Source organism: Oncorhynchus tshawytscha, linkage group LG22 (assembly GCF_018296145.1).
Source record: "Oncorhynchus tshawytscha isolate Ot180627B linkage group LG22, Otsh_v2.0, whole genome shotgun sequence".
Taxonomy (NCBI): domain Eukaryota; kingdom Metazoa; phylum Chordata; class Actinopteri; order Salmoniformes; family Salmonidae; genus Oncorhynchus; species Oncorhynchus tshawytscha.
The window spans coordinates 37,192,198-37,216,857 of NC_056450.1; the positions used below are offsets into that span (position 1 = coordinate 37,192,198).

General features: G+C 44.3%; 1 protein-coding gene across 1 annotated transcript in view; it reads right to left on the reverse strand.

Moving 5' to 3' along the window:
* The window catches only part of LOC112221483 (kelch domain-containing protein 8B), a 184,899-nt gene that overhangs the window by 57,730 nt on the left and 102,509 nt on the right, over window positions 1-24,660 (reverse strand). The window contains exon 3 of the mRNA XM_042304160.1: window positions 21,496-21,720. Coding sequence (XP_042160094.1) covers window positions 21,496-21,720 — 225 coding nt within the window. The remainder of the gene's footprint in view (window positions 1-21,495; window positions 21,721-24,660) is intronic.

Sequence of the window (24,660 nt, forward strand, 5' to 3'; positions counted from 1 at the left end):
GTCGTGGGTGAACAGGGAGTACAGAAGGGGACTAAGCACACACCCCTGAGGGCCCCCCCCCCCCGTGTTGAGGGCCAGCATGGCGAAAGTGTTGTTACCTACTGTACCCTCACCACCTGGGGCCGGCCTGTCAGGATGTCCAGGATCCAGTTGCAAAGGGAGGTGTTCAGTCCCAGGGTCCCCAACTTAGCGATGAGGGGAGTGGACTATGGTGTATCTTATGTACAACATTCTCACATAGTTATTTCCCTTCTTGTCCAGGTGGGAGAGACCAGTTGGAAGACACTTGCCAGCTGGTTTGCACATGCTTTGAGAATGTGCCCTGGTCTTTAATCTGTTGGCCTTGCGAGTGTTAACCTGTTTAAAAGTTTTACTCATATCGGCCATGGACAGCGAGATCACACAGTCACCTGGAGGTCATAGCGGGCTTTATTGTATGCGTCCATATTCGTGTCCCGTTTCTTGCAAGCGGTACCTCTCTGACCCAGGCTCGCAACCTGATTTAAATACCTCTCTGACCCAGGCTCGCGACCTGATTTAAATACCTCTCTGACCCAGGCTCGCGACCTGATTCAATACCTCTCTGACCCAGGCTCGCGACCTGATTTAAATACCTCTCTGACCCAGGCTCGCGACCTGATTTAAATACCTCTCTGACCCAGGCTCGCGACCTGATTTAAATACCTCTCTGACCCAGGCTCGCGACCTGATTTAAATACCTCTCTGACCCAGGCTCGCGACCTGATTCAATACGGCCCGCGGAATCATGCTAAGATCACATAAAGAATTTGCGATAGTAAAGTTTTGAAAAACGTATTTGTTTTTCAAATTAAAAGCCCAATGAATACTCACCTTTGTGTAATTATTTAACTCCCACCTCTTTTATTCGTTTACATTTATTTTGAAGGCACATATAAATAACTGCACGGGGACAGATAGTGACTGATATGATGACAGACACGTCACAGTTACAAACAGTAGCTACCTAGAAATTGCGCAAAAATGTATTTTTCAAAGATTTCAAAGAAAAGTAAAGTAGACAATGAATGTAGGGTGTTCCAGCAAGACTGGACATCAAAATATGCATTTATTGAGGTATCAGGGAAAGCTGTGTGCTTAGTGTGCAAAGAGAGCATCTCTGTCTTGAAAGACTACAACTTGTCCCGTCACTTCCAGACGAAGCATGCAGAGAAATATAGGAATATGTCTTCTGAGCAGAGGGCAAATGCATCGAATGAGTTGCTTTCTCAGTTGCAAAAGCAGCAAGGACTTTTCACAGAAATGCATTCAGCAAATGACGGAATTGTGAGAGCTCTGAACAAACTTTATTTAACTCTTTGCAAACTGGAAACCATTTATCCGGAGGCTGCATTCATTGTAGCTGGGGATTTTAACAAGGCTAATCTGAAAACAAGACTCCCTAAATTTTATCAGCATATCGATTGCGCAACCAGGGGTGGAAAGACCTTGGATCATTGTTACTCTAACTTCCGCGACGCATATAAGGCCCTGCCCCGCCCCCCTTTCGGAAAAGCTGACCACGACTCCATTTTGTTGATCCCTGCCTACAGACAGAAACTAAAACAAGAGGCTCCCACGCTGAGGTCTGTCCAACGCTGGTCCGACCAAGCTGACTCCACACTCCAAGACTGCTTCCATCACGTGGACTGGGATATGTTTCGTATTGCGTCAGATAACAACATTGACGAATACGCTGATTTGGTGTGCGAGTTCATTAGAACGTGCGTTGAAGATGTCGTTCCCATAGCAACGATTAAAACATTCCCTAACCAGAAACCGTGGATTGATGGCAGCATTCGCGTGAAACTGAAAGCGCGAACCACTGCTTTTAATAAGGGCAAGGTGTCTGGTAACATGACCGAATACAAACAGTGCAGCTATTCCCTCCGCAAGGCTATCAAACAAGCTAAGCGTCAGTACAGAGACAAAGTAGAATCTCAATTCAACGGCTCAGACACAAGAGGCATGTGGCAGGGTCTACAGTCAATCACGGACTACAGGAAGAAATCCAGCCCAGTCACGGACCAGGATGTCTTGCTCCCAGGCAGACTAAATAACTTTTTGCCCGCTTTGAGGACAATACAGTGCCACTGACACGGCCTGCAACGAAAACATGCGGTCTCTCCTTCACTGCAGCCGAGGTGAGTAAGACATTTAAACGTGTTAACCCTCGCAAGGCTGCAGGCCCAGACGGCATCCCCAGCCGCGCCCTCAGAGCATGCGCAGACCAGCTGGCCGGTGTGTTTACGGACATATTCAATCAATCCCTATACCAGTCTGCTGTTCCCACATGCTTCAAGAGGGCCACCATTGTTCCTGTTCCCAAGAAAGCTAAGGTAACTGAGCTAAACGACTACCGCCCGTAGCACTCACTTCTGTCATCATGAAGTGCTTTGAGAGACTAGTCAAGGACCATATCACCTCCACCCTACCTGACACCCTAGACCCACTCCAATTTGCTTACCGCTCAAATAGGTCCACAGACGATGCAATCTCAACCACACTGCACACTGCCCTAACCCATCTGGACAAGAGGAATACCTATGTGAGAATGCTGTTCATCGACTACAGCTCGGCATTCAACACCATAGTACCCTCCAAGCTCGTCATCAAGCCCGAGACCCTGGGTTTCGACCCCGCCCTGTGCAACTGGGTACTGGACTTCCTGACGGGCCGCCCCCAGGTGGTGAGGGTAGGCAACAACATCTCCTCCCCGCTGATCCTCAACACTGGGGCCCCACAAGGGTGCGTTCTGAGCCCTCTCCTGTACTCCCTGTTCACCCACGACTGCGTGGCCACGCACGCCTCCAACTCAATCATCAAGTTTGCGGACGACACAACAGTGGTAGGCTTGATTACCAACAACGACGAGACGGCCTACAGGGAGGAGGTGAGGGCCCTCGGAGTGTGGTGTCAGGAAAATAACCTCACACTCAACGTCAACAAAACTAAGGAGATGATTGTGGACTTCAGGAAACAGCAGAGGGAACACCCCCTATCCACATCGATGGAACAGTAGTGGAGAGGGTAGCAAGTTTTAAGTTCCTCGGCATACACATCACAGACAAACTGAATTGGTCCACTCACACAGACAGCATCGTGAAGAAGGCGCAGCAGCGCCTCTTCAACCTCAGGAGGCTGAAGAAATTCGGCTTGTCACCAAAAGCACTCACAAACTTCTACAGATGCACAATCGAGAGCATCCTGGCGGGCTGTATCACCGCCTGGTACGGCAACTGCTCCGCCCTCAACCGTAAGGCTCTCCAGAGGGTAGTGAGGTCTGCACAACGCATCACCGGGGCAAACTACCTGCCCTCCAGGACACCTACACCACCCGATGTTACAGGAAGGCCATAAAGATCATCAAGGACATCAACCACCCGAGCCACTGCCTGTTCACCCCGCTATCATCCAGAAGGCGAGGTCAGTACAGGTGCATCAAAGCTGGGACCGAGAGACTGAAAAACAGCTTCTATATCAAGGCCATCAGACTGTTAAACAGCCACCACTAACATTGAGTGGCTGCTGCCAACACACTGACACTGACACTGACTCAACTCCAGCCACTTTAATAATGGGAATTGATGGGAAATGATGTAAATATATCACTAGCCACTTTAAACAATGCTACCTTATATAATGTTACTTACCCTACATTATTCATCTCATATGCATATGTATATACTGTACTCGATATCATCTACTGTATCTTGCCTATGCTGCTCTGTACCATCACTCATTCATATATCCTTATGTACATATTCTTTATCCCCTTACACTGTGTATAAGACAGTAGTTTTGGAATTGTTTGTTAGATTACTTGTTGGTTATTACTGCATTGTCGGAACTAGAAGCAAAAGCATTTCGCTACACTCGCATTAACATCTGCTAACCATGTGTATGTGACAAATAACATTTGATTTGATTTGATTTAGCTATGTACTGTCCCACAAAATTGCTAAACATAGCAAGCCATTCGTTGAGGGTGAATTCATTAAAGAATGCTTAATTGACTCTGCCGCAACACTTTGCCCTGACAAGAAAGTGCTGTTTGAAAATGTTTCCCTGTCAAGACGAAGAGGAAGAAGGCGTGTTGAGGACATCGCATGGAACAACAGCTGAAGGACAAGGTAAAGGATTTCCCCTATTTCTCCTTGGCCCTGGATGAGAGCAGTGAGACACATTACACAGCGCAGTTGTTGATATTCCTACAAGGCATAACCCCAGACTTTGAAATGACAGAAAAGCTTGCTTCAGTGTAGTCACTGTAGAGCACAACCGCAGGGAAATATTTATTGGAGGAGGTTAATAAGTGTGTGGCAAAGCTGGGACTGAGTTTTGAACAGTTATCCAGTGGGACCGCTGATGGGTGCCCAAACTTGACAGGAAAAAATGTTGGCCTTTTGAAAAGGATACAAGATCAAGTAGCTGAGCTGAACCCAGATCAGAACATGATTTTCCTGCACTGCATTATTCATCAGGAGGTGCTGAATGAGAGGAGAGGAGAGGAGATGAGGAGAGGGTGGAGTGGAGAGGAGGAGAGGGAGGAAAAGATGGCTGGAAATGTGTTCTGGAAATGAGCCATGTGGATACAGTCACTAAAGTGGTAAACTTCATAAGAGCAAAATCTTTAAACCACAGACAGTTTGTCTCACTGTTGGAACAGACAGTCGGGTCATGCAGATCTCCCCTAACACACAAACGTGAGATGGCTGAGTTTGGGGAAGGTGTTTAAAAGGGTGTGGGACCTGAAGTCGGAGATTGCTGAGTTTTAGCAAATGAAAGGAAAATATGTGGATTTCCCTCAACTACAAGAAAAGGAATGTTTGGCTGATTTTGTCTTCACCGTGGACATCATGAAATCATGGCCCACGTGAATGAACTGAATTCCAAACTACAAGGGAAGGGCCTTTTTGCACATCAGATGTAGAGCCTTGTCAAAGCCGTCAAGGTAAAATTACTCCTCCTGATCCGCCAACTAGAAGCCACCAACCTCACCCACCTTCAGACATTACTAGTCTGTTCCCTATCAGATGACATTACTAGTCTGTTCCCTATCAGATGACATTACTAGTCTGTTCCCTATCAGATGACATTACTAGTCTGTTCCCTATCAGATGACATTACTAGTCTGTTCCCTATCAGATGACATTACTAGTTTGTTCCCTATCAGATGACATTACTAGTCTGTTCCCTATCAGATGACATTACTAGTCTGTTCCCTATCAGATGACATTACTAGTCTGTTTCCTATCAGATGACAACAATCTCACCCACCTTCCGACATTACTAGTCTGTTCCCTATCAGATGACATTACTAGTCTGTTCCCTATCAGATGACATTACTAGTCTGTTTCCTATCAGATGACAACAATCTCACCCACCTTCCGACATTACTAGTCTGTTCCCTATCAGATGACATTACTAGTCTGTTCCCTATCAGATGACATTACTAGTCTGTTCCCTATCAGATGACATTACTAGTCTGTTCCCTATCAGATGACATTACTAGTTTGTTCCCTATCAGATGACATTACTAGTCTGTTCCCTATCAGATGACATTACTAGTCTGTTCCCTATCAGATGACATTACTAGTCTGTTTCCTATCAGATGACAACAATCTCACCCACCTTCCGACATTACTAGTCTGTTCCCTATCAGATGACATTACTAGTTTGTTCCCTATCAGATGACATTACTAGTTTGTTCCCTATCAGATGACATTACTAGTTTGTTCCCTATCAGATGACATTACTAGTCTGTTCCCTATCAGATGACATTACTAGTCTGTTCCCTATCAGATGACATTACTAGTTTGTTCCCTATCAGATGACATTACTAGTCTGTTCCCTATCAGATGACATTACTAGTCTGTTCCCTATCAGATGACATTACTAGTCTGTTCCCTATCAGATGACATTACTAGTCTGTTCCCTATCAGATGACATTACTAGTCTGTTCCCTATCAGATGACATTACTAGTCTGTTCCCTATCAGATGACATTACTAGTCTGTTCCCTATCAGATGACAACAATCTCACCCACCTTCCGACATTACTAGTCTGTTCCCTATCAGATGACATTACTAGTTTGTTCCCTATCAGATGACATTACTAGTTTGTTCCCTATCAGATGACATTACTAGTTTGTTCCCTATCAGATGACATTACTAGTCTGTTCCCTATCAGATGACATTACTAGTCTGTTCCCTATCAGATGACATTACTAGTTTGTTCCCTATCAGATGACATTACTAGTCTGTTCCCTATCAGATGATATTACTAGTCTGTTCCCTATCAGATGACATTACTAGTCTGTTCCCTATCAGATGACATTACTAGTCTGTTCCCTACCAGATGACAACAATCTCACCCACCTTCCGACATTACTAGTCTGTTCCCTATCAGATGACATTACTAGTCTGTTCCCTATCAGATGACATTACTAGTCTGTTCCCTATCAGATGACAACAATCTCACCCACCTTCCGACACTACTAGTCTGTTCCCTATCAGATGACAACAATCTCACCCACCTTCCGACATTACTAGTCTGTTCCCTATCAGATGACATTACTCATCTGTTCCCTATCAGATGACATTACTCGTCTGTTCACTATCAGATGACATTACTCGTCTGTTCCCTATCAGATGACATTACTCGTCTGTTCCCTATCAGATGACATTACTAGTCTGTTCCCTATCAGATGACATTACTAGTCTGTTCTCTATCAGATGACATTACTAGTTTGTTCCCTATCAGATGACATTACTCGTCTGTTCCCTATCAGATGACATTACTAGTCTGTTCCCTATCAGATGACATTACTCGTCTGTTCCCTATCAGATGACATTACTAGTCTGTTCCCTATCAGATGACATTACTAGTCTGTTCCCTATCAGATGACATTACTAGTCTGTTCCCTATCAGATGACATTACTAGTTTGTTCCCTATCAGATGACATTACTAGTCTGTTCCCTATCAGATGACATTACTAGTCTGTTCCCTATCAGATGACATTACTAGTCTGTTCCCTATCAGATGACATTACTAGTTTGTTCCCTATCAGATGACATTACTAGTTTGTTCCCTATCAGATGACATTACTAGTTTGTTCCCTATCAGATGACATTACTAGTTTGTTCCCTATCAGATGACATTACTAGTCTGTTCCCTATCAGATGACATTACTAGTTTGTTCCCTATCAGATGACATTACTAGTCTGTTCCCTATCAGATGACATTACTACTTTGTTCCCTATCAGATGACATTACTAGTTTGTTCCCTATCAGATGACATTACTAGTTTGTTCCTTATCAGATGACAGTACTAGTTTGTTCCCTATCAGATGACATTACTAGTCTGTTCCCTATCAGATGACATTACTAGTTTGTTCCCTATCAGATGACATTACTAGTTTGTTCCCTATCAGATGACATTACTAGTCTGTTCCCTATCAGATGACACTACTAGTCTGTTCCCTATCAGATGACATTACTAGTCTGTTCCCTATCAGATGACACTACTAGTCTGTTCCCTATCAGATGACACTACTAGTCTGTTCCCTATCAGATGACATTACTAGTCTGTTCCCTATCAGATGACATTACTACTTTGTTCCCTATCAGATGACATTACTAGTTTGTTCCCTATCAGATGACATTACTAGTTTGTTCCCTATCAGATGACATTACTAGTTTGTTCCCTATCAGATGACATTACTAGTCTGTTCCCTATCAGATGACATTACTAGTTTGTTCCCTATCAGATGACATTACTAGTCTGTTCCCTATCAGATGACAATACTAGTCTGTTCCCTATCAGATGACATTACTAGTTTGTTCCCTATCAGATGACATTACTAGTTTGTTCCCTATCAGATGACATTACTAGTCTGTTCCCTATCAGATGACATTACTAGTCTGTTCCCTATCAGATGACATTACTAGTCTGTTCCCTATCAGATGACATTACTAGTTTGTTCCCTATCAGATGACATTACTAGTCTGTTCCCTATCAGATGACACTACTAGTCTGTTCCCTATCAGATGACATTACTAGTCTGTTCCCTATCAGATGACATTACTAGTTTGTTCCCTATCAGATGACATTACTAGTCTGTTCCCGATCAGATGACATTACTAGTTTGTTCCCTATCAGATGACACTACTAGTCTGTTCCCTATCAGATGACATTACTAGTTTGTTCCCTATCAGATGACATTACTAGTCTGTTCCCTATCAGATGACATTACTAGTTTGTTCCCTATCAGATGACATTACTAGTTTGTTCCCTATCAGATGACATTACTAGTTTGTTCCCTATCAGATGACATTACTAGTCTGTTCCCTATCAGATGACATTACTAGTCTGTTCCCTATCAGATGACATTACTAGTCTGTTCCCTATCAGATGACATTACTAGTCTGTTCCCTATCAGATGACATTACTAGTCTGTTCCCTATCAGATGACATTTCTAGTCTGTTCCCTATCAGATGACATTACTAGTTTGTTCCCTATCAGATGACATTACTAGTCTGTTCCCTATCAGATGACATTACTAGTCTGTTCCCTATCAGATGACATTACTAGTCTGTTCCCTATCAGATGACATTACTAGTCTGTTCCCTATCAGATGACATTACTAGTTTGTTCCCTATCAGATGACATTACTAGTCTGTTCCCTATCAGATGACATTACTAGTTTGTTCCCTATCAGATGACATTACTAGTTTGTTCCCTATCAGATGACATTACTAGTCTGTTCCCTATCAGATGACATTACTAGTTTGTTCCCTATCAGATGACATTACTAGTCTGTTCCCTATCAGATGACATTACTAGTTTGTTCCCTATCAGATGACATTACTAGTTTGTTCCCTATCAGATGACATTACTAGTCTGTTCCCTATCAGATGACATTACTAGTTTGTTCCCTATCAGATGACATTACTAGTCTGTTCCCTATCAGATGACATTACTAGTCTGTTCCCTATCAGATGACATTACTAGTCTGTTCCCTATCAGATGACATTACTAGTTTGTTCCCTATCAGATGACACTACTAGTCTGTTCCCTATCAGATGACATTACTAGTTTGTTCCCTATCAGATGACATTAATAGTTTGTTCCCTATCAGATGACATTACTAGTTTGTTCCCTATCAGATGACATTACTAGTCTGTTCCCTATCAGATGACACTACTAGTCTGTTCCCTATCAGATGACATTACTAGTTTGTTCCCTATCAGATGACATTACTAGTCTGTTCCCTATCAGATGACATTTCTAGTTTGTTCCCTATCAGATGACATTACTAGTCTGTTCCCTATCAGATGACATTACTAGTCTGTTCCCTATCAGATGACATTACTAGTTTGTTCCCTATCAGATGACACTACTAGTCTGTTCCCTATCAGATGACATTACTAGTTTGTTCCCTATCAGATGACATTACTAGTTTGTTCCCTATCAGATGACATTACTAGTCTGTTCCCTATCAGATGACACTACTAGTCTGTTCCCTATCAGATGACATTACTAGTCTGTTCCCTATCAGATGACATTACTAGTCTGTTCCCTATCAGATGACATTACTAGTTTGTTCCCTATCAGATGACATTACTAGTTTGTTCCCTATCAGATGACATTACTAGTCTGTTCCCTATCAGATGACACTACTAGTTTGTTCCCTATCAGATGACATTACTAGTTTGTTCCCTATCAGATGACATTACTAGTCTGTTCCCTATCAGATGACACTACTAGTCTGTTCCCTATCAGATGACATTACTAGTTTGTTCCCTATCAGATGACATTACTAGTTTGTTCCCTATCAGATGACATTACTAGTCTGTTCCCTATCAGATGACATTACTAGTCTGTTCCCTATCAGATGACATTACTAGTTTGTTCCCTATCAGATGACATTACTAGTTTGTTCCCTATCAGATGACATTACTAGTTTGTTCCCTATCCTTTTGACCAGCGGGAGAATTATCCAAATCAAATCAAATCAAATCAAATTTTATTTATCACATACACATGGTTAGCAGATGTTAATGCGAGTGTAGCGAAATGCTTGTGCTTCTAGTTCCGACAATGCAGTAATAACGAGCAAGTAATCTAACTAACAATTCCAAAAAAACTACTGTCTTATACACAGTGTAAGGGGATAAAGAATATGTACATAAGGATATATGAATGAGTGATGGTACAGAGCAGCATAGGCAAGATACAGTAGATGCTATCGAGTACAGTATATACATATGAGATAAGTATGTAAACCAAGTGGCATAGTTAAAGTGGCTAGTGATACATGTATTACATAAGAATGCAGTCGATGATATAGAGTACAGTATCAATGTATGCATATGAGATGAACAATGTAGGGTAAGTAACATTATGTAAGGTAGCATTGTTTAAAGTGGCTAGTGATATATTTACATCATTTCCCATCAATTCCCATGATTAAAGTGGCTGGAGTAGAGTCAGTGTCATTGACAGTGTGTTGGCAGTAGCCACTCAATGTTAGTGGTGGCTGTTTAACAGTCTGATGGCCTTGAGATAGAAGCTGTTTTTCAGTCTCTCGGTCCCAGCTTTGATGCACCAGTACTGACCTCGCCTTCTGGATGCCAGCGGGGTGAACAGGCAGTGGCTCGGGTGGTTGATGTCCTTGATGATCTTTATGGCCTTCCTGTAGCATCGGGTGGTGTAGGTGTCCTGGAGGGCAGGTAGTTTGCCCCCGGTGATGCGTTGTGCAGACCTCACTACCCTCTGGAGAGCCTTACGGTTGAGGGCGGTGCAGTTGCCATACCAGGCGGTGATACAGCCCGCCAGGATGCTCTCGATTGTGCATCTGTAGAAGTTTGTGAGTGCTTTTGGTGACAAGCCGAATTTCTTCAGCCTCCTGAGGTTGAAGAGGCGCTGCTGCGCCTTCCTCACGATGCTGTCTGTGTGAGTGGACCAATTCAGTTTGTCTGTGATGTGTATGCCGAGGAACTTAAAACTTGCTACCCTCTCCACTACTGTTCCATCGATGTGGATGGGGGTGTTCCCTCTGCTGTTTCCTGAAGTCCACAATCATCTCCTTACTTTTGTTGACGTTGAGTGTGAGGTTATTTTCCTGACACCACACTCCGAGGGCCCTCACATCCTCCCTGTAGGCCGTCTCGTCGTTGTTGGTAATCAAGCCTACCACTGTTGTGTCGTCCGCAAACTTGATGATTGAGTTGGAGGCGTGCATGGCCACGCAGTCGTGGGTGAACAGGGAGTACAGGAGAGGGCTCAGAACGCACCCTTGTGGGGCCCCAGTGTTGAGGATCAGCGGGGAGGAGATGTTGTTGCCTACCCTCACCACCTGGGGGCGGCCCGTCAGGAAGTCCAGTACCCAGTTGCACAGGGCGGGGTCGAGACCCAGGGTCTCGAGCTTGATGACGAGCTTGGAGGGTACTATGGTGTTGAATGCCGAGCTGTAGTCGATGAACAGCATTCTCACATAGGTATTCCTCTTGTCCAGATGGGTTAGGGCAGTGTGCAGTGTGGTTGAGATTGCATCGTCTGTGGACCTATTTGGGTGGTAAGCAAATTGGAGTGGGTCAAGGGTGTAAGGTAGGGTGGAGGTGATATGGTCCTTGACTAGTCTCTCAAAGCACTTCATGATGACGGATGTGAGTGCTACGGGGCGGTAGTCGTTTAGCTCAGTTACCTTAGCTTTCTTGGGAACAGGAACAATGGTGGCCCTCTTGAAGCATGTGGGAACAGCAGACTGGTATAGGGATTGATTGAATATGTCCGTAAACACACCGGCCAGCTGGTCTGCGCATGCTCTGAGGGCGCGGCCATCGCTGCTGTGTGCTTTGAACGGTGAGTTTTCTCGTCGTTTTGAGGATTTCAAAGCATTGGAAAATGACATGCTGTTGGTTTCCTCTCCTTTCACCTTCAATGTGGATAACGCTCTGTCTGACCTGCAACTTGGGCTTATCGATCTTCAGTCGGATGCATTGATTGGAAAACTATTCAAAACAATGTCACTGACGAGGCTCTATGCATCTCTCAATGAACAAAACTTTCCAAAGATTAGGAGTCATGCTCAGAAGATGTTTGGGTCAACCTATGTACAAGTATGTGAATAGACATTTTCAGTGATGAAATATAGCAAGTCAAGGCACCTTCATCTCTTACTGACTCTCACCTCTCAGCAATCCTGCAGATAGCGACGTCAGAAACTATAGCTGACTTCACTGCTCTAGTCAATGCCCATCAGAGACTTCACTGCTCACACTGATGGAGTAGTTTAAATGTAATGTTGAGCTCTCTCTCTTTCTTGTGTTTTTGTGCATACCCGTTAACAGAGTTCTGTCCGTGGTGCTGAATGCACAGTGTACTTTTCCCTCCATGTAGTTCGTTTCATGTTTAATAATGAAAAAACCTACCAAAAGGAGAACATGGATGTGGTTTATTTTTGTTCATGTTAAAAAAAGTAAAATAAGTTGCATATCAGGATGTGATTTACAGTAGATATATCTGTCAACACAATCATAGACATGATGTATAATCCTGTAATATGTTTCTGGCCCGCGACGGCAAATATATATTTTAATGTGGCCCTCCATGGAAAATAATTGCCCATGCCTACTCTAGCAATTGCCCAGTGGGGATATTGCCTGTAATCTATGGTTTTCGGTTTCTTATAGTCACTGTGGGGACGACTTTGTCTATGCACTTATTGATGAGGCCCGTGACTGATGTGGTAAACTCCTCAATGCTATCGGATGAATCCCGGAACATATCCTGGTCTGTACTAGTAAAAGAGTCTTGTAGTCTTGTTTCAAAGGACCACTTCTGTATTGAGCGTGTCATTAGTACTTCCTGTTTGAGCTATTGTTTGTAAACAGGAAGCAGGAGAATAGAGTCTTGGTAAGATTTGCCAAAGGGAGCACCTTGTATGTGTTTCTGAGTGTAGAATAAAAGTTTTGTCTAGAGTTCAAAACATCACTAGTGGCGCAGGAGACGTGATGGTAAAAGTGAGGTAGAACTGTGTTAAGTCTCCCCACATGAAAGTCTCCACCCACCAGAAAAGCTGCCTGTGAGTGAGTGGTTTCTTGTTTGTTTATGACCCCGTACAGTTCATTGAGTGCCAAAGTGGTGTTGGCTTGTGGAGGGATGTAGACAACTGTGATAACTACAAAAAAGAACTATCTTGGTAGATAAAAGAGTCTGCCAGTTGTTGTTTATAAAGAGGCACACTCCCCCTTTGGACTTGCCTGATCGTGCCGCTGCGTGGAGAAACCACTGAGTTCTACGTACATAAAGTCCTCCTTGCCACCTCTCTGCAAGGCAGATAATATTGCAACTTTTCAAGTCTGTCTGATAGGAGACTCTTGAACAAAGCTCATCCATCTTATTCTCCAGTGACTGAACATTTTCCTGTAGAATGGAGAGGAGTGCCGGTCGTCTCAATCTCACCAGGATGCCGACACATCTATCTCGTAGACGCCTGAATATTTTTGGTAGCCTATGAAACAAAGGACTGGGGTGCGGTATGAACAAGAGAACAGCTGAGTCGGAGTAGAATTCAGATGTTAAATAAAAATGGAGGTCAGTAACTGTCGATCTGATGTCCGGAAGTGCTTGGCGGTCAAATGTGACAATAATAAAGATAAACTAAATAGAAAACTTGGGTTGGAACTCGTAAGATGCTGCCTGCCTGCCTGGCTGCCTGGCTGCCTGCCTGCCTGCCTGGCTGCCTGCCTGCCTGCCAGCCTGCCAGCCAGCCAGCCAGCCTGCCTGCCTGCCAGCCTGCCTGCCTGCCTGCCTGCCTGCCTGCCTGCCTGCCTGCCTGCCTGCCTGCCTGCCTGCCTGCCTGCCTGCCAGCCTGCCTGCCTGCCTGCCTGCCTGCCTGCCTGCGTCTCTCTCTCTCTCACACGCGCACGCACACACACCACACACAACACACACACACACACACACACACACACACACACACACACACACACACACACACACAGAGAGAGAGAGAGGGGGGCACAATAGTTTCCATTAACTAGGCACGCTGTTCTGCTCTGTTCAGCCATGAATCTTCATGATGGAACATTAACATGCAAATTGTCTTAAAACATTTGAGGATGTAAAGCATAATAATAAATAAAAAGCTGCTTACCACTTTTGCTTAATATAAATTAGACTATAACCCAGCCCTAATGTATTGGACTCAAATATGAAGCTCCATGAAATGTGTACAACCAACAGAATACTGCACATTATGACAGCTGTAGGAAGCATTTGTCAAATACTGCATCGGAATTGACGCGTTCATGGCTATCCGACAAGGCTCTGTCTGAGGGAGATTGAACATAAATGCAGTTCTTTAACTGGGCTTTTGTGCCACTATTCCATTAGCGGTCATCTGCTATCTCCTCGCCACCGTGTCCCAGGTCCAGGAACGCAATGAATGGAAAGGAAATGAGTGGGAGAGAGATAACGTGCGAACCACAAAGTCCCTCGCCCATAAAGTACACACAACACATTCCTTCACCGTGAACAGCTCGTGATTGCTTTGTTATTCAGAAAGAAATATCATTATCTTCAAAAGCCAACCAAATTAAATGTAGGGGTTACACTAAACTCATCTGGCTTTTGATTTCAGCAACTGAAAAGACTATATATTATATTTATCAAGACCTGACAGGCACAGCGGGGAGTTATAGAATTTAACGTTAATATGGATGGAGGAAAAGATTCCCCTTGACCACACATACCCACGCACACAACATGACACACACACACACACACACACACACACACACACACACACACACACACACACACACACACACACACACACACACACACACACACACACACACACACACACACAGCCCGAGGTGAAAGGTAACTCGTGCTCACTGGGCTTAATCCAGAAATGGATGGTGAATCATGCACAGCACAGCTCTGGAATACTAAATGCAACCTCCTCTGTATCAGTCTACCAGGAAGCTGCAGTAGGAAAGCATGGGATTGAGACCCTATTCCATGGCTCTGTGAATCAGTAACAACCTCCAACACAACCCACCCCGGCCTGAAACAACGATGTGGTTTCAAAAAGAATGGGGAAGATACAGAAGTGTTTTCTGAGAGGAAGAATGTGTTAGGATGTGACCCGTTTCAGGAAACCAGGCGTATGTCACGGGTCACTACTTCACAGGAGAGCCATTTGAATGTAAACTTTCCCCCCCTATCAAAATATGTTTTTGGGGCAGAAATGCCTTCTGGAACATGTGAACTTTCATGTGCCTTATTAACAAACTTGTATGCCATCTGTAAATACAAAATATAATTGTTAAATTACGAGCCTAGTTGGTTTAGCCACAGAAAAAGTCAGCAACCTTCCCGCTAGCCATGATTGGCTGAGATAATAAGTGGGCTGGACATGCAAAGGTAACGATTCTCGTCCTCCTCTTCTGAGGAGGAGTAGTAAGAAGGATCGGAGGACCAATGCGCAGCGTGGTAAGTGTCCATATTGTATTTATTATATGAACACAAAACAAAAACAACGAGAACGAAATGAAACAGTCCTGAACAGTGAAATACAAAACACAGAACAGGAAATAATCACCCACCCAACACAGGTGAAAAAAGGCTACCTAAGTATGATTCTCAATCAGAGACAACTAACGACACCTGCCTCTGACTGAGAACCATACCAGGCCAAACGCAAAACACAACATAAAAAAACGAACATAGACAACCCACCCAACTCACGCCTTGACCATACTAAAACAAAGACATAATAAAAGAACTAAGGTCAGAACGTGACACTGAGAGATGAGTTCGGATTGGTCTGCCATATAGCACGCTTCTGTCTATAATATGAGCTGGTCAGTATGTGTAGGTAATCCTTTCTAAACACAGCTTTAAAAAATATATATATTTTGCTTAGTAGAACTGTGTAAGTGTTGCTCTCCACTTTCTGGAGGACCGAGTTTTGAAATCAGTGGAATTAGAGTATGACAGCTAAGGAGATGGCTAAAAAACACGTCTCCGGATTACATCTTCAAACTAAGGGCAACCATGGCATCCGTGACAGGGAGAAGCATCCATCCATGATGTAAGATAGACTAGCTAGCTAGTTATAGCCTAATGTTAGCTCATGCAGGGTAGTAACGTCATGAATTGGGATTATTGTTCATTGTTTAGCTAGCTAGCTACATGTCTTAACTATCAAACTAACCATTTCAAAATAACGTCACTGCAACAACTGTTGATAGATGTAGCTGGTAAATTTGCTACTTCGATTTCAGAGCACTCTCATCTGAGTCTGGCAGAGCGCAGAATAACAGACAAATTTACGAATTCTCAACACCGGTTGAATATGGCCGGTGTCAGAAAACATTGGCAAAAAAAGCGTAAATTGTTGCCAGCAGCACATTCTGGATGACATAAAAACAGCCTAACCAGCTTTGCTAGGGCGAGTAAAATGGTCCGTGAGTCTGGAAGTAGCTAGCCAATGTTAGCCAGTTAGCTTGGGTGATTGATTGCTGTTGTTAAGACAGAACACTCGGATCAACCCTTAAAGAGATGGGTGGGGCTAAAGCTTAAGAGTGTGTGAATGATGCTGAATGGGTGTAGACAAAGAAGTAGGTATCAAATCCAATTGTATTTGTCACATACACATGGTTAGCAGATGTTAATGCGAGTGTAGCAAAATGCGTGTGCTTCTAGTTCCGACAATGCAGTAATATCTAACAAGTAATAAAAAGAAAATCACAACTACCTTATACACACAAATGTAAGGGATGAATAAGAATATGTACATATAAATACCTGTACAGTATATGGATGAGCGATGGCGAACGGCATACGCAAGATGCAGTAGATGGTAAAGAACAGTATATACATATGAGATGAGTAATGTAGGGTATGTAAACATTATTAAAGTGGCGTTATTTAAAGTGACTAGTGATACCTTTATTAAGTCAGTTTATTTAAATGGCCAGAGATTTGAGTCTGTATGTTGGCAGCAGCCTCTCTATGTTAGCGATGGCTGTTTAACAGTCTGATCGCGTTGAGATAGAAGCTATTTTTCAGTCTCTCGGTCCCAGCTTTGATGCACCTGTACTGACCTCACCTTCTGGAAGATAGTGGGGTGAACAGGCAGTGAATTGGGTGATTGTTGTCCTTGATGATCTTTTTGACCTTCTTGTGACATCGGGTGCTGTCGGTGTCCTGGAGGGCAGGTAGTTTGCCCCCGGTGATGCGTTGTGCAGACCACACCACCCCCTGGAGAGCCTTGCGGTTGAGGGCGGTACAGTTGCCGTACCAGGAGGTGATACAGCCCGACAGGATGCTCTCGATTGTGTGTGAGTGTTTTAGGTGACAAGCCACATTTCTTCAGCCTCCTGAGGTTGAAGAGGCGCTGTTGCTGTTGCGCCTTCTTCACCACGCTGTCTGTGTGGGTGGACCATTTCAGTTTGTCCGTGATGTGTACGCCGAGGAACTTTCCACCTTCTCCACTACGTCCCGTCGATGTGGAGGGGGGTGCTCCCTCTGCTGTTTCCGGAAGTCCACGATCAACTCCTTTGTTTTGTTGACGTTGAGGGAGAGGTTATTTTCCTGACACCACACTCCGAGGGCCTTCACCTCCTCCCTGTAGGCCGTCTCGTCGTTGTTGGTAATCAAGCTTACCACAGTAGTGTCGTCTGCAAACTTGATGATTGAGTTGGAATTGTGCATGGCCACGCAGTCATGGGTGTAAATGGAGCACAGGAGAGGGCTGAGAACGCACCCTTGTGGGGCCCCAGTGTTGGTGGAGATGTTGTTTCCTACTTTCACCACCTGGTGGCGGCCCGTCAGAAAGTCCAGGACACAGATGCACAGGGCGGGGTCGAGACCTAGGGTCTCGAGCTTCATGACGAGTTTGGAGAGTACTATGGTTTTAAATGCTGAGCTGTAGTCAATGAACACCATTCGTACATAGGTATTCCTCTTGTCCAGATGGGATAGGGCAGTGTACAGTGGGATGGCGATTGCATAGTCAGTGGACCTATTGGGGCGGTAAGAAAATTGGAGTGGGTCTAGGGTATCACATAGGGTGGAGGTGATATGCTCCTTGATATGCTCCTCTCAAAGCACTTCAAGGTGACAGAAGTGAGTGCAATGGGACGATATTCATTTAGTTCAGTTACCTTAGCTTTCTTGGGAACAGGAACAGTGGTGACCATCTTGAAGAATGTTGGGACAACAGACTGGGATAGGGATTGATTGAATATGTCCGTAAACAAACCAGCCAGCAGGTCTGCGCATGCTCTGAGGACACGGCTAGGGATGCCGTCTGGGCCGGCAGCCCTGCGAGGGTTAACATGTTTAAATGTCTCACTCACGTCGGCCACGGAGAAGGAGAGCCCACAGGCTTTGGTAGCGGGCCGTGTCAGTGGCACTGTATTGTCCTCAAGCAAGCAAAGAAGTTCTTTAACTTGTCTGGGAGCAAGACGTCGATGTCTGCGATGGGGCTGGTTTTCTTTTTGTAATCCGTGATTGACTGTAGACCCTGCAACATACGTCTCGTGTTTGAGCCTTTGAAATCCGACTCTACTTTGTCTCTATACTGACGCTTTGCTTGTTTGATTAACTTGTGGAGGGAATGGCTGCACTGTTTGTATTTGGTCAAGTTTCCAGTCGCCTTGCCAAGATTAAAACATTTTATGGATCAGTGGGATGCTAGCATCCCAACTCGACAACTACCGGTGAAATTGCAGAGCGCCAAATTCAAAGTAAATAAAGCTATAAATATTTAACTTTCATGAAATCACAAGTGCAATACTTCAAAATAAAGCTTAACTTGTTGTTAATCCAGCCGCCGTCTGAGGCTTTACCGCAAAAGAAAACCACGCGATTATCTGAGGACAGCGCTCAGCTCACAAAACATTACAAACAGTTAGCAGCCAAGTAGATTAGTCACAAAAGTCAGAAATTGCAATAAAATGTATCACTTACTTTTGATGATCTTCATATGGTTGCAGTCACAAGACTCCCAGTTACACAATAAATGTTTGTTTTGTTCGATAAAGTCCCTCTTTATATCCAAAAAACTATATTTTGTTCAGTAATCCAATGGCTCAAATGCTGTCACAAGAGGCAGAGAAAACTCCAAATAGTATCTGTAAACTTTGTAGAAACATGTCAAACAATGTTTAAAATCAATCATCGGGTTGTTTTTAGCCTAAATAATTGATAATATTTCAACCGGACAATAGCGTCGTCAATATAAAAGAAAAACAAGAATGGCGCACTCTCGGTCGTGCGCAGCAAAGAGCTCTGGGGACATCCCAGGGTCAACTCACTCAATGTGGTCATTCTCCCTCAATGTCTAAAGACTGTTCACAACTAGTGGAAGCCATAGGGAACGGAATCTGGGTCCAATCCCTTTAAATGGTGGATAGGCTTTCATATTTCAAAATAATAGCACTTCCTGGATGGATTTTCCTCAGGTTTTTGCCTGACATATCAGTTATGTTATACTCACAGACATTATTTCAACAGTCAGAGTGTTTTCTATCCAAATCTACCAATTATATACATATCCTAACTTCTGGGCCTGAGTAGCAGGCAGTTTACTTTTGGCACACTTTTCATCCAAAATTCCGAATGCCTATCCTAAAAAAGTTACAAGTTTTGCATGAATGCTGTCATTAATGCAAGGTTTCTGGTTAGGAAATGTTTTAATAGTCACAGTGGGTACACAATCTCCGATGCACTTGCTAATAAACTCACTCACAGTCAGCGTAAATATCAATGGTGTTGTCTGAGGCTATCTGGAACATATCCCAGTCCACGTGATCGAAGCAATCCTGAAGCGTGGAATCCGATTGGTCAGACCAGTGTTGGACAAACCTGAGCATGGGCGTTTCCTGTTTAAGTTTCTGTCTATAGGCTGAGAGCAACAAAATGGAGTTATGGCCAGATTTCCCAAAGGCAGGGCGGGGGAGGGCTTTGTATGCATCGTGGAAGTTAGAGTAGCAATGATCCAGAATGCTAGCAGCCCGTGTCGTGCATTCGATATGCCGACAGAATTTAGGAAGTCATGTTCTCAGGTTATCTTTGTTAAAATCCCCAGCTACAATAAATGCAGCCTCAGGATGTATCGTTTCCAGTTTCCATAGTGCAGTTAATTTTTTTTAGGGCCGACGAGGTATATGCTTGGGGGGAATCTACACAGCTGTGACTATAATCGAAGATAATTCTCTTGGAAGATAATGCATTTGATTGTAAGGAATTCTAGGTCATGTGAACAAAATGACTTATGTTCCTGTATGTTGTTGTGATTACACCATGAGTCGTTAAGGCATACCACCGCCCTTCTTCTTACCAGAGAGATGTTTGTTTCTGTCGGCGCAATGCATGAAGAAACCGGGTGGCTGTACCGACTCTGACAACATATCCCGAGTGAGCCATGTTTCCGTGAAACAGAGAATGTTACAATCTCTGATGTCTCTCTAGAAGGCAACTCGTTCCCTAATTTCGTCCACCTTGTTATCTAGAGATTGGATATTGGCGAGTAATATGCTGGGAAGCGGTGGATGGTGTGTTCGCCTTCTGAGTCTGACCAGTAGGCCGCTCCGTCTGCCTCTCCTGCGGCGACCTCGTTGTTCTGGGTCGGCCTCTGGGATAAGATCCCATGTCCAGGGTGGAGGTCTAAACAAAGGATCCACTTCTGGAAAGATGTATTCCTGGTCATAATGTTGGTAAAGTTGTCATCGCTTTTATGTCCAATATTTCTTCCTGGCTGTATGTAATAATACTTGAGATTTCCTGGGCTAATAATGTAAGAAATAATAACTAAAATAACACATAAAAAAACAAAAAACTGCATAGTTTCCTAAGGACCTGAAGCGAGGCGACCATCTCTGTCAGCGCCATCTTGTCCATCCAAAACATTCAAAGGCCATTTTCATCAAAAGCGAGGTTACGAGTTTATCAAATCAAGCTGAGGTACTTTCCCGTTGTTCCTCAAATGCAGTGTGTGATATACCATGTTGTAGCTCTGAGTCTCTGCTTTTATCCAATGTAAAGTACACCATTTCAAATGTTGCTACATCAGACAGAATCAAGGTGGTCGATCGTGTATGCTAAGCTAAATGTGTTACAGTGTGTAAGGGCAGTGTTTGAGTCTATAGGGTTGGTGTTGGCTTGTATGGAGGACATTATGCATGCATGGCTCTATAAGGGGAGACAGTTTGTTGAGCCAAATGAGTTCAGCTCACCAGTGGGACTGACTGAATGAGAGTATTGGAGCTATAGTGGGACTGACTGAATGAGAGTATTGGAGCTATAGTGGGACTGACTGAATGAGAGTATTGGAGCTATAGTGGGACTGACTGAATGAGAGTATTGATAGAGATACAAAACAACTTAACAATACTGGGTTTTATTTAGTTATGTGGGTAGAGCACCTGTAGCACTGAAGGGACTTACCCTGTTCTGGGTCGTACTCCTCCACCGTGCTGACGAAGTGAGGTCTGGAGTAGAAGTTATGGGGGCAGGGCTGCTGGAGCCCTCCTAGACTGAAGAAGCCCCGCTCGGTGGCAGCACAGCAGGCAAAGGCCCGGCGGCTGGGGATACAGGGGTAATGTGTCCAACTCTTCATTTCCAGGTCAAAGGCCTCGAAGGCTGTGACAGGAAGCTTTCCCTGACGCCCACCTGCCAGGGAGGAGAGGAGAGGAAGGAGTGGAAGGAGAGGAGGGTGAGATGGTCAAAGGGAGTGGGCAGCAGGGCATGAGAGAGAGGGAATGATAGAGAGGGAGAGATGAAAGGTCAGAATGGGTGGGAGGGATGAGAGGAGATGTGAAGAGAGAGAGAAACAGTTAGAAAAAAAGGAATAAGTGTTGGCACTCTAAAAATGAGGGGATCAACAAGGGTTCTTCTAAGATCCTCAAAGATCTTTGAAGAACCTTCGGGTTCTTGGCGCTGAAAATGGCCCGCAAAAAGGTTCTTCCAAGAACCCCATAGGAGGTGGGGTTCATTGAGGAACCTCCTTCGTTGGTTGGGGCTCTTGCAGGAACCTAACTGTGCAGGCACTTAACTGAAAAATGTAAAGATCTCAACTTAAGGTTTGTCCCTATTATGATCTAAATGGATATTGTTTTCTGATGACACCATCTATCTATTCATATTTGTGTAAATCTTTTTGAAACAGAAAATGGACACAACTCAATGGAATCATTCAACAAAGAGGTAAGACTATGTACTGGAGGCTATAATAATATGTTAAAGGGTAGCTGTATTGGGATGACTGAACTGCACACTTTTTTGTCTGTGTCTGCAGGTATACAGACATGGAGGCATACAAAGTTATGTCAGTAGGTATTGGTATGTTATGGAGATCACATGTACCATCCTCCTCCCTTACCTCTTCAATGAAAATCCCACAGGCCTCTACATTATGGACCAGGTATGTGTATGAAAACCATTATCAAAACAGTTTTATTCATTCACCACAAAAACCAAGGTATGAATTCTGTCGTGTGCATCTTTGGTTAAACATCTGTGTAATTACTTACATTTTTTGGATTCACAGACATCACCCTCCCTACACCTCTGATGAATATAAGAGGAAACCTGTTCGATCCCCATGCACTGTAAAATAATTCTGGCTGTGGATACGGAGAACATCAACACATTAACATCAACAGGCCAGAGGATATACCCATTGGACTTGGGGCTCTGCTGGGAGTTTACCTCATATTGGGATTTTTTTATTCTGCTTCTAAAATCATAATAAACACTGACAACTAAACTATTGCTGTTATTGTTTTGAATATTCATAATAATAATAATGGGGGAGGGGTAATACAAATGAAGCCCTTAGGGCCTCCCGGGTGGTGCAGTGGTCTTAGGCACTGCATCGGGCTCTGTCGCAGCCGGCCGCGACCAGGAGGTCAATGGGGCAACGCACAATTGGCCTAACATCATCCGGGTTAGGGAGCTTTTGGCCGGTAGGGATATCCTTGTCTCATCGTGCACAAGCAACTCCTGTGGCAGGCCAGGCGCAGTGTGCGCTAACCAGGTCGCCAGGTGCACGGTGATTCCTCTGACATATTGGTGCGGCTGGCTTCCGGGTTGGATGCGCGCTGTGTTAAGAAGCAGTGCGGCTTGGTTGGGTTGTGTTTCGGAGGACGGGTGGCTTTCGACCTTCGTCTCTCCTGAGCCAGTACGGGAGTTGTAGCGACAAGATAGTAATTACTAGCAATTGGATACCACGAAATTGGTGAGAAAAAGCGGGGTTAAATAAAAACTTTTTTTTTAAATGGAACCCTTTAAGGTTCTTTGAGGATCCATTAAAATGGGTTCTTTGAAGAACTTATAGGGAGGGGTTCCCCAAAAGTTTCAATTTGAAGAACCCCGAAAGGATACTCCAGGAACCTTTTCTTTTTAGAGTGTACTTAATGGATGGTTTGAAATGGTGTCCCCTTTATTAGCAATGCTGATTCCACATCTGTTAGGAGCAGCCAAATATCCTCGGGTGTGTTCTCAAATATAAGCTTGGCACATGACCCAGTGAACATGCAGTACATCCAGCGATAAATGTGTGTGTATTCTGTCTCGTTCCATTGGTTTCTCCCTTTCCAACCTCTCTGGTCCTCTCTCTCTCTCCCTCTGTGAATAGAGCCCCAGGCTTTCTCTCCTCCAACTCTATCCAGCACACATGACAGCTACCCAGAGAGAGAGAGAGAGAGAGTGCCAGAGAGAGAGACAGAGAGAGACAGAGTGCCAGAGAGAGAGAGAGAGAGAGAGAAAGAGACAGAGAGAGAGAGACACAGAGAGACACAGAGAGACACAGAGAGACACAGAGAGAGACAGAGAGAGAGAGAGAGAGACAGAGAGAGAGAGAGAGAGTGTGAGAGAGCGAGTGTGAGAGAGAGAGAGAGAGAGAGAGAGAGAGAGAGAGAGAGAGAGAGAGAGAGAGAGATAGGGAGAGAGAGAGAGATAGGGGAGAGAGAGAGATAGGGAGAGAGAGTGAGTGAGTGAGTGAGTGTGTGTGTGTGTGTGTGTGTGTGTGTGTGTGTGTGTGTGTGTGTGTGTGTGTGTGTGTGTGTGTGTGTGTGTGTGTGTGTGTGTGTGTGTGTGTGTGTGTGTGTGTGTGTGTGTGTGTGTGTGTGTGTGTGTGTGTGCACCCACATGCACGTACATCCTTGCGTGAGAGTGTGTGAGTACTGTTGAGTATTACACTTGGAGTCTGGCTGACAGTGTGTATCGGAAAGATTATACAGCCTGTCAGTCTCTCTGCTGTTGGACCTGCAGCCAGTGGAAAAGGTCCCATTGAAACTGGAATAAAGTTTCTAACACACAGATTTCTTCACACAGGGTCGTGGGGTGAGACAGGGATGCAGCTTAAGCCCCACCCTCTTCAACATATACATCAACGAATTGGCGCGGGCACTAGAAAAGTCTGCAGCACCCGGCCTCACCCTACTAGAATCCAAAGTCAAATGTCTACTGTCTGATGATCTGGTGCTTCTGTCACCAACCAAGGAGGGCCTACAGTAGCACCTAGATCGTCTGCACAGATTCTGTCAGACCTGGGCGCTGACAGTAAATCTCAGTAAGACCAAAATAATGGTGTTCCAAAAAAGGTCCAGT